Consider the following 12496-nt stretch of genomic DNA (forward strand, 5'->3'; position numbering starts at 1 on the left):
TTGGGTTTGACCGTTTGGCGTTTATCATTCGATCTAATCTTCTGTTTAGAGCAATATTTATGATATTACTGCTGAAAATTAAAATCGTTCAAAACTCTTAACAAAATAAGAAAACTGTACACATGATTGTTTAATACGTGACAGAAAGGACATACAAATTTAAATTATAACGCAGTAACTTGCTGCAGTGGAGTGTCCCAATCGATTATATAATCATTAAACTGTCCCTACAACACGAAAATATTATACTAAGACCAAACGTTCTACTCACGAAGAGATCAAATATCCTAAAAATTTTTGTCAAAAATACATCCGTTAACTATGGGATAAGGCACAAAAGTTTTAATTTTCAAACAGTCCTATCGCACAAACTTTCTTACTTATAATAAACATAGGTACCTATAGTATAAAGCAGAACTTGTCGGAATGCTTGATGGGATCGACTAAACTGCAGTAAACAATTATTGCAGCCGTTTTATGCGTTTTCTCTGTTCTCAGGGCGTCAGCGCGACAGGTTCAGGTGACACTCGGAGATTACGTCATCAACTCGGCGGTGGAACCATTGCCAGCTTACACGTTCGGCGTCCGCAAGATCAGCGTGCACCCGTTTTTCAAGTTCACACCGCAGGCCGACCGGTTTGACGTGGCCGTGCTCAGGTTGGACAGACCGGTGCAGTACATGCCGCACATAGCACCCATCTGCTTGCCGGACAAGGGCGAAGACTTTTTAGGCCACTACGGATGGGCCGCCGGATGGGGAGCTTTGCAAGCCGGTAAATATTATATTATGATGTAGTATACATAATTATTATTATTATAAATTAATGATGAAAAAAAAAAAAACGAAAATTAACGACAGCCCATAACGTATAGTAAGTATATAATATTATTATCTTACCACACGAAATCCAGTCCCAGAAACATTCCGTGGAATAATGATGATAATAATATATGTGTGTTGAGAAGAATATATTGTGTGATTAAACTATAGAACTTGCATATTCAGAATGTACCGAGCTTAAGTTACCATAAACACTAATTACTTTAGCTTGAACCAGTTTTCGAAAACAAATTCGAATTTTGTATGAACTAATATTACAACAATTTCTAAAATACGTAGGTATACCTAAATAATAGTAGGCACATGGTAAAATAAACTTTTAAGTTTTAAAAGTTTATCAGTGATTACGAAAACAATTATCTGCTGGCATAACCTCGATTTTTCAAACATTTTGAACTATTTGAGATATACTTAAATTCGAATTATATTACATTTAATAATTTGTATATTACGACGCATATCAATATTATAGCATTAATATATGTATCCATATTTTCCACCAGGGCCACTATGATCGTGTGGTTTTGTAGAGAGTAAGGCTGTTTTTCTTTTAAAATAAAGCTTAATATGAAAAACGCGATCGACTTTTTATAACGACTTTATTCCCGGAATAGATGGATCAGGCAGAAAATCAAACTTTTGAACATAAAACGTAATTTAATTTTAATATTATAACTATTCAATTAATACTTCAATTAATATTGCAAGCTTTTTTTTTCATGGTGGGTGAGAGTTGGAAATCATAATCATTAAGGCGAGTTAATCCCCCAAATGCATGCCACCTCTGACCTGCACCAATTCCTGCTTTATCGCTGGCATTTTTCGTCACAAAAACGAACCAACGATGTTTAACGTCATCGTGGTTTTGAAAAATCTTATCGTGCGGACCATAGAGTAATAATATTAATAAAACGTATTATAAAGTATACTACACCGCACCAGGGAAACCTGTATGACCGTGTTTTATATTAGGTGGGGCCGTGGGGGTCGAGAAGTCAATTATTGTTTTCAAACCTCGTCGGCTATAATACATTACACGTATTTATAACGCTGCGTCATCTGCAAAGATTTATACGGTGGACCGCGCTGTATATTTCAAATTTCAATAAGCCCGTATAAGCACAATATTCAAATATATATGTATATGCGTTTCAAACCTATATACAAATGTACGATAATATTATAACGTTTAGTCGCCGGACCTACTTTTCTAATAAATCGCATACCTGTTGCGTCCAACATAATAATAATATATATAGTATACCTACGCGATTATAACAATATCAGATCGTCTGCATACCATCAGTCTGCCGGACGGATAGTGTGTGCCGTCCCGCAGACAAGCTCCGGAGAGAAAGAGTGTATATGGCGAGACAGAATCAGCTATATTATTATTATTATTATTATTATTATTATTATTATTATCATTATTATTATACGTAAGTTAAACGAAAGCGGAGATTTTTATATTGCTGTTTTTACGTGGGTGCCGCCCCCACGTACCTATTATAGTGCAATTGTCTGCCAGTTATTATTATATGTGTATACGATGATTTTACGCCGTGCATAAGCCACTCAATTTGAGAATAAGAGTAACTAGATCGGAGCTTGAATACTAAGCCTCCCAAATAATTTCACAGCACCCCAAATATATTATATTTTATAATATTATGTCCAAAAAAATTTGCTCTTAGATGAGTCAGAAGATTGACTATGAATGTTGAATATAATATGTTGCAGAATTATTTCTCAAATTTAGTTCCCTGAATAAAGATGTTAATTTACTGAAAAATTACAATCTATCAGAAATATATAGGGAATTTAAAAATCTAAAAATTAGTATTTAAATAAAATTAAAAATTGTTGATTAAAAAAAAAATATACTTACCTACCATACCAATAGGTGTATTATATAAATGTTAGTGTAATTTTATATAAGCCACTAAGAAAACTTTACACACTTAGATTTAGTGGAGAAAATGTTTTCACGCAGATTATAAAGGAAAAATAAAAGGGTTTCGAGCTACAAACTACTCAAAAAAAAAAAAAAAAATCATATATATTTACGCCTGAGAGCTTAAAAATAAAAGTCATCGATTTAAAACCTGATCGGACAAAGCATCTATGAAAATAATTTTAAATAATCATCGCTACCTATCAAGCATAAATTCCCTAACGTATTTCACTGGCACAGCTGTAGCAGTGACGCTTTCAAACAGTTGAAAATCGTATGTTCGTTTCCTAGTTGATCGATGGTTATTAGTTAGTATCCAAACACTTGGAGGCGTACGCTCGCCCACAAATACAGCCACTGATCCGTGTACGTGTAACACGTGTACATATATAATATTCCCCGTGATCACCGTAATCCGATCTTTCAGACCGGTTTCAATTTTTTTTTTACCATAATAATTATTAATATTACACACCATTGTCCGCCCTGCCTTTCCGACGCGTCATTTAATTTTCTTCGTCGTCTTCGGACAAGGACTACTACAATACTAGTATAATAATTTTGAAATGATTGAGTCTCATCATACACTAAAAATGACTTTTCAAATAATATATAATTATATATTTCGTGAAGGTATATGCACCTCTTTACCTCCGTCACATAAGTCTGTTTAATGCGATATAGTTTCCTCGGAGGAGACTATCATAAAAACGATGTTTGTACATTTATCATCACACACGCGTTCACCCGGGAGCTATATTCGAACGTGTCCGTTGTATATGCCAGGTCCTACTAATTGTTTTTGTTTCTTTCAATCTAAGCGTTTAAAAACAATATAAGTCATTTTACAACACCAAAGGGTGAATTTATGCTCCAGTGTTGATAATATTAATAAATTACAATATTAATCAAACATCCAAACATAGGTATACTAAATATTATATTATACTAGACGAACTCGCATAGTTCTGTATGCAATGAAACCCGGGTTTTCGTCTATTCTTTTCTTGCAGCTGTTGTCTCTAAATCATATTTCAATATTACCTAATATGCTAGTTTTACTTGTATAAGCTCAAATCAAGTCCAACTTTTGAATATGGATATACCTACCTAAATGGCCAAATGTTATACGTACTGTGAAGTGAGAATAATATAGACATTAATAGAGGGGATGAGATTGATGAGAAAGAGAGAGTATGAGAGAGAAATCGGTAAATATTACATACGAATATACCGTTAGAGTATAGTGTCATCCGTATTTGAATTTACGTGTACTTTTTTATGAACCTAGTGATCTATAAAATCGCGGAACTACGGTAATCGTAGCTGTATTAAACATCTCTATAATTAGGTTTATGCGTTTCGACGGTCACAGAAAAAAAAACAAATGTACTTACCTAGGTATAAATATGTGTTTCGTGCATCGACCTCGATTACGGTTATACGAACGATGCAATAATTCGTTATCCTTTTGTTTGGGTTTCTATGTTGTATTGGCGGACAGGAGATGACAACACGCGTTTGCTAAAATATTTGTATTATTATTATCATTATTTGATTATTATTATTGGGTACCTATACGTTCCGGCGCATTTGTACAATGCCGGCATAAAATATCGCGTTAATTACCATAATATAGTTAACCTATATTATTATAGTAATTATTAATTAATAATATAATGTAACTCACAACAATAATAATTATATTCACCAATGTTTTACCGTTAACGACCGTTGTATATTATATTATAATTGATACTTATAAAGGCATGTATAACAGCCTCACGCAGGTGCGCGAAAATCGATTGTTTCACAATAAATTTACTGCGAGACAATTCCGCGTGGAACATATTTTTGTGTACAGTTTGATTAGCGCTGTAAAAACATTTGTCACCGATGTTACATTGTCGAAACGAATCATTGGTCAGTTAAAACTGAGAAAAAAAAAATAAAAGTAAAAGGGAACCTCCAGCAGACGTCTGTCCGCAAAGAACTGTATAACGGATGTTGCACTGATAATTAAAATTACACAGAGTGTAAACAATTGTGAATTCAACCTAAACGAAACAGCTAGGTATATGAAACACCCGTGTTACGATGAATGGGATGGAAAAAAACAACTATACTAATACTGTACGGTGACATTTCATTCAGCCAGAGCAATTTTAAGAGATTACGTTTAATTAAATTATTTTGTTAACGATGTCTTAAAAATTTTGAAAGCCGACAGCTGCATGCAGAATTAAATTATTAATATCATACATATCATGACACGATATCCGTCGTACAAAAAATTTAAGTACTTATATTTATATTACACCATTCGATTCAGAAATTAACGTAAACAGTAAATAATAAAAAATCACCAACAGGATAAAATATACATGTCAAAAATAGATTAGGTATTCAAACAATAATAGGATCTTGACAACGTCTATTAAAATTGTAATTGGATAATATTCTGCAAACTAACCTGCTTTTTATACCTTTATATAAAAAAATTAGCACTGTAGTGTAACTAATGAAAATTATATTTCTCTCTTGTTATTTCTGGAACAATAATTGAGTTATTAAAATCAGTGAAAAATCAAAAATCCATGTATTCATTGAAAATGATAATTTTCCAAGATATCAATTATTTACAATTATTGATTTTCTGTGAACCTTTTATCCAATTTAAATAAATATATTTTTCCCGATACATGAAAATTAAAAACGTATATTTTATTTTATGGATCCATACTTTTTACAACAATTTACAAAATATTATTGTGTAGGAATTTTTCTAGATTTAATTCGAATAGGATAATTTTTCTCAAACAATTTCGTATAGAAAGTACCATAAAGTAGCAATTCTCAAATTCTTGTACATTTTATTTGAAAAATTACCTTCAGTTCTGTTCTTTCTAACAAAATGTAATAGGGATTCCGTGATGATATATAAGTAACAACACACGCATTTAGTATGCTGTTTGAAAATTGAGTTCTGCACAATACTTAATTATCGTTTAAAATACGGTCAAACGTGCACAAAATGTCTTGGACTTTGACTTAATATTAATAGAGTATAATATGCAGCGTGCAATTTATTTGAAAACCTCGGGCGATTATAATCGTGCGGACAACTAACTATACATATATATGTAACAATAAAAAACATATACAAGCTGAGGTAATGAGACTGTGGGGTAAAAGAAGATTGGTAGAGAAAGAGAGAGAGAGAGAGAGAGAGAGAGAGTGTCAGAGATCATTACAAATCGAATGCAGGCAAGTTAAAATAATATACAAGCCGATTCACCAAGCATGATCAACACTATTTTTTATCGGTAATAAGTCATTTTTTAAATTTTTGGAATACTTATGTGTACTTAAAATCATATATTATTTCCAGATACTTGGACTACTTATACCATTTAAGCAGTATCTTGTGGTTATAAAAACTTATTAATTTTTAAATGAAAACCACCCTTTTTCTGCAAGCTGTTAAGCAAAAGTCTTTTGGAAATTTCGATGCGTCTAAATCGAATTCCGAATGCGTAGTTTTTGAGTTGCTTAACTTTGTGTTCAAAGTTTATAGTAGATCCATAAAAATAAGTTTGAAAAATATTGCAGGAGCTATGGAAATATAAAAATTATAGTAATAAATTAATCTCTACTTAACAATTTACAGTAAAACTGTTGATTGTCTTGGAAAAAATAAGCTGAAGTAGTAAACATTACAAAACACTACTAAAAAAGGATAAAAAAATATCTAAGTATCTAAAAACATGGTCCTTGTAAGTTGTAGGTACTTATACTGGTTATACTTGAAAATTCTAAAATAACTGAATTTTAAAGTAATTTTTTTATTAAAAGGGAAACATTTTGCTGAGCCCTGTATAATAATAATAAACAATACAAAATCTGTCGACGGAATCGAATACAAAATATATCATTCGGCTTTTTTTATCCCAGTTCGGGACAATGTCCTGTGGCCCCATTAACAATAATGATAGAAAAGTAGGCAATGACAATATAACGTATATCGGCGGCCGTTAGTTGTAATAGTATACAGGTAACCAAGACCCAACAGCTATAATAATAATAATAATACTGGAAAATCACGCTCGCACGCGCGTTCCCGCTTTCGAATCTCGGCAGCGGCTCGAAGACAGTTGATGGATATACGAAAACAAAGATATTGATAACACATTTCGGTTGACAGTTCCCTCCACGCTATAGCCGCGAGTACCTATAACATATAGTTATCGTCCACGCAAGAGTCGTAGGTACGTCGTTATATTAATAATATTATTATTATCTCGTAGTGGTTGTCGCTCGAGGATCACGGATTGAAATCTTTATAATAATAACGTCATGTTCAGTCAGCGCGCACTCGACAATACAATAATAATATTATATTGTTATTAATGATATTGTCCAGTGTTCAAATGACGGGACACGCAAACGCGCGTTTAAGCGATCGGAACAACATCATAATATGTTACACTTTTATATGTGTATCGTATATCATTATTATTATTATTATTATTATTAGGGATTGGACGTTAAAACCAATTAAATAAGCAAATAAAACATCTACAGGTAGTGGAAACATTTGATTTTGCTAATTTACACAAATGAAAAAGAAAATGTCTTGAATTGAGCATAAAATTGATATGGTACCTAACCTACCTAATAAAAATACATTTTTTAGAACGCCTTAATATATAAATACCTATACAAAAATATAAAAAAAATTTTGCAATTTTTCTCTAAATTTGACTGAATATGCATTTTGAATTTTCGTTTTCAATCTCGCTAACTGTTATTGGTTTCTAGCTCGATCCAGTATACGGTATTTCTCCATATTGCAGTCGAGATTAAAATATACGACTCGTAGTTCCTACAACTTCTGTGCCATAATTATTATAATGATTTTGCTATTTCCAACGAGGGAGCCGGTTCTTTGGTATAACTGTGTTTCGTGGTGAAAGTTCGGAGGATTGAACTTATCGACCGACGTAGAATAATTTGTTATTTTATCGTCGGAACGGGGTGGGTAACGTACAAGAATATATTAACGCTAGTCTGCACATTTTAGCATCGGTTGATCTGTTTCGTCGTAGGTATAAACATAATATATAAAATGATTTATTTCCATCGATGTCAGGAAAACGGTATGACTGCCATGTCGTACTAATGCAGTAACCATCTGCACATACACGAACACCACCGTAATAGCAGTTTCTTCGTTGTTCTACCCCAAAGTCCGAGCAGACGATACGTCGACCATTCGGGCAGTTGAAACTTGTAAACAATTTAAACGACGTATCCAGGTTGAAATTATTTTATGGTTTTTTCAGTACCACATTCGTATACCAAACGATAGTAGTGTCGCTGGATGCACGTGTTGCACATAATACAATAATATTATAATGCGACGGAAATAGGTAATACCTATAGGCCCGACGTGCGATCGGAGGACGCGCGCGTGTCCAGACTTTTGATCACCGCGACTGTGCCTACACAGCATAGTGGTTAATAATATTGTGATAAATCGTAATAAATAATAATACTCTTTGTGTTTAACTTGTACAAAATATTATTAAATTACAGCCATTATTATTATAACGTTTAGCTGGTTCGCGTGGGCGGCGTCGGACGATGCGCGCGCATCGAAATAATATGCCGATTTCGCTGTGAACGCGCGTTATTGTAGAACTGGTAAAACACACACACACACACACACAAAACCTAAGCAATAAAGGAAATGCGTCCGCCACGCGTGTCACGAGCGTGGAAACGAGTTTCTAAAAAAGTCTTTGTGCGCAATGCCGTCTATCACAGTACAACTACAACTGTTGTCGTCATCGCCGCGGCAACAGTGGCGTCTTTCGTCCACACATTTCGCAGACCAGCCGAATCTCTTCTGTTATTTGGTTTATTGCTCGACGAAATTCGTTTGGTTTTAACCGGCTCGTGAAGACCAAACTAATTCTTGAAAACCGCTGCGAAATACCTGAGCGGTTAACAGTGACGTTAAATAGACTAATAAATTGCACATAACTATATTTAAAGGAAACTTTATGTTATAGAACTGTCGACAATATGAGCTCGAAAACCGTCTTGGCAAAATTATTTTCACTGAAATCTTGCGTATTGGTAAATTTTTTCATCGAAATGTTGCGTAATTGCAATTTCGTATAATATTATATTAACTAGTAATTGGTATCGAAGTAGACACGTTTTAGTATAATATTGATATAATATATTAAATATAGTTGAAAATCATTTTTTATTGAAATAATACGAATATACTACTATGCTGCAGTTATATGGTTTGGTTTTTTTTTTTCGTGCTGTCTATTGTATGATGAAAACCCCAACTGACCAGCTACTTTTTAAACACCATAAAATAGCTTTATTTGAGTATCTCGTAAGCTTCAAGAACGATAAAAATCACGATATGCATATACCTATAGTTTATTATAAGTAGATAGTAGTATGGTACCCATAAAGTCATAAGTTATTGTTAAAAAAAAAAAAAACAACTGCCGTTCGCGGTGTCTTGAACAGGCACCTGTACATTATGACGTGTCTGTGCCAGTTCGTGACGTCCGGACGACCACGCACCCGGAAACGGAAATCGCAAGCCGATCGGCATTTAAAAATATTATGTAAAATGTTTAAAAAATCACTTATTGTTTGTCGATAGTATACAGTGTTCTGTTGTTGTTTTTGCGTGTTTTTCGCTACACAGGTTCTAGACTGAGGCCAAAGACGCTGCAAGCCGTCGACGTGCCAATCATCGACAACAGGCAGTGCGAGAGGTGGCACAAGTCCAACGGCATAAACGTTATAATCTACGACGAGATGATGTGCGCCGGTTACCGGGAAGGATCGAAGGATTCGTGCCAAGTAAGTAATACGCAGCCGAGTTCAGATTTTTACGCCGACAGGTTTTTCTACAGTCTCTTCGGAATTCTAGCTCGTTTCGTGTTGTCTCCGCGCAACTGCACCGGTTCAAATAACATTGTAATAATATCATTAAATTAATTCCGATCAGTCCTCCAGGCGAGTACTGAGAGGAATTATTATACCGACCCGACTTAACGCTTTCTTCATGCCGGAAATTATAAAAACAAAAAAAAAAATTATAATTCAATTTTCCCAAAAGTATAATCTCTATTATAAAATAATTGACTATTAATACCTATATAATAATAATAATAATATTATTATTATTTGAACAAATAAAAATCGATCGAGTTCTGTGAAAAAATAAAAAATAAACACAATATCTGGCGCTAATATAATACAATCGTCGTGTTGACTTATGATTCGACGTACCTGCTATCAGCTGTTATGAAAGCAAACGTCACGTATGATATACCCACTCGACGAGTGTCGAGATCTTTCCGGATGGGTGACTAACGCATTCGGCGATTTTAACGAAGCGGCTTTCTTCCGACACGCTCAATGGAAGTCGTACGTTAGCAATTTTCTTCGAAGAAAATCAGGAAAATAATAATAATATCATACAACATTTATCGTTAAGAAAACAAACCGTGAAAAAAGATAATACCCACAAGCTATAATATCGAGCATATGTTATGCACCTAATACACATATATATATATATATGTATATATTCATATTATTTAACTATGGTATCGTCCTAATACCAACCATATATTTTTCTTAAGGGTGTTTTTAGAATAATAGAAATTTCTGTTTTAGATATTATGCCAAACTTTTATTCTTGTTTTTTTTTCGAATATTATTATATGATTAAATACATTATCACTTGATTCGAGTAATATACCTTGTAAACGCCTTGTAGTGGTATATACGGCTTTATGCCGATCTACCTAACTATCTCGTATATCAGCCAATACCAATATAATCACCCGTATACCGGATACCTAGACTGGTGACGCCTTGTCCGGTACACGGAACAATATAATATTATGTTTTCTTCCGACCGCTCGCGGTAGTCATATTGATATTGTATAATATCCAATGCATCGTCGGCTAACATTCTGGTTTACGGTTTTCACAGGGTGATTCTGGTGGACCATTGATGCTGGAGAAGACGGGTCGATGGTACCTGATCGGGATCGTGTCAGCCGGTTACTCGTGCGCACAACGCGGACAGCCCGGCATCTATCACAGGGTCGCGTTGACGGTCGACTGGATTTCCTACATAATCAATTCGTCGCAACAATAATGATAATTACATAAAAAAAAAAAAAAAAAAAATGTAACAGTTTAGTCTTGTACCTTATACCTACACCATAATATTATGTTGTACGCAAGTCCCCGACGGACCTATGCAGAAATTGTATATAGTAATATTGTAAACGGTGCGTACCGATTTTCTGATATTTTCAAACTATTCATATTTATAACGTTAGTAATTTATAATACATATACTATGATATATTCATATTATATGGGACGAACGTTTAGATACATTCGTATATTTTATAATATATTATATATATTATACATATTATACTATATTATTTTATTTTACACTATATTTATAGATATTTAAGTTATTTTATTTTATTGGTATATTTAATATCTTTAATAACGAACCGCCGTGTCCGATTGTGCGCAATGCGCGCGTGCGTGATATATTATATTGTTTTTAAATTATTATAATAATATTATTGTTGCCCAGACGGTATGAGATCGTTAACGAGTAGCGAACACAAAGTTCAAAACAGAGACCACCGCGCATCGTCACCGTACAGGAATCGGCGTATTGTTATTATAATATTATTGTATATGTAAAAACGTGTATAGTGATGAATAATTTTACGTGTATAAACTCACAATGTGGCTGTAATAATAGTTTAATTAATTTAATAACAATAATAGAAGTATAAGAGAACACAAAAACCAAAAACCGTATTGTTTTCTTGCATTCTTAATCTGTAATGCGGTGTAATATTATGCCCATAGAATTTTTTTTTTCGAAACTCCTACCTCGTCCTCGGCTCTTCGTCAATCTCTCCCTTTCTCTCACTGTATAGGTTTCTCATCTCTCTACGGACCGCAACGATGACGACGACTAATCACTGCTGCTGATAAAAAAAAACATCGAAATAATACCAAAAAAATAAACAAAAAACCCCGTCTACAATACGGGAGTGGTGCCGTGTATAATGCAGCTGGAAACAATAACGATCGTGAGTTACAATATTATACGACCAAGGCTGGAACATGGTCGTAAACTAATAATAACATCATGTAAACTATAAAGACTGCATTTTAATATGTATGGCACAATCATTTTTAAGGGGTTTTATAAATGCGATTTCAATAATATAAAAACAATTGACGGAAATAAATTTTCAAAGTAATTAAAAGAAGTCCCGCGAGACGTCATAACTAGAAATATGTGCTACTAGGAATATTCCTCAAGGAACGTTTACGGAAAACAATTTTAGAAATTATCCCATCCCCTTAACCCCTAACCCGTTGAGAACATTCATTAAAAAGATAAAATCAATTTAAAAACTGTATTTTGTTTCACATAAATATAAAATCTGACATCTTTTGCACTGAGGTCTGACATTTTAGTATATAATTTGAATTTGACATTTAATATATATTAGAAGTCACCAATAACTCTTGTATTAATTATGTTATATTAGATATTTGTTATTTGAAAATGTATGACTACCCATTTGTCATAAATATGACAA

General features: G+C 33.5%; 1 protein-coding gene across 2 annotated transcripts in view; it reads left to right on the forward strand.

Annotated features, from left to right (window-relative positions):
* The window catches only part of LOC107169563 (uncharacterized), a 32965-nt gene extending 21271 nt beyond the window's left edge, over positions 1-11694 (forward strand). For both annotated transcript variants that reach the window (XM_089218543.1, XM_089218549.1), the window contains 3 exons: positions 499-773; positions 9538-9695; positions 10840-11694. In XM_089218543.1, the coding sequence (XP_089074669.1) occupies positions 499-773; positions 9538-9695; positions 10840-11007 (601 nt within the window). In that variant the 3' untranslated portion in view covers positions 11008-11694. The remainder of the gene's footprint in view (positions 1-498; positions 774-9537; positions 9696-10839) is intronic.
* The last annotated feature ends 802 nt before the right edge of the window (positions 11695-12496 follow it).

Source organism: Diuraphis noxia, unplaced genomic scaffold, assembly GCF_037042655.1.
Source record: "Diuraphis noxia isolate RWA-SAM2 unplaced genomic scaffold, SU_Dnox_SAM2 contig0001, whole genome shotgun sequence".
Lineage (NCBI taxonomy): Eukaryota > Metazoa > Arthropoda > Insecta > Hemiptera > Aphididae > Diuraphis > Diuraphis noxia.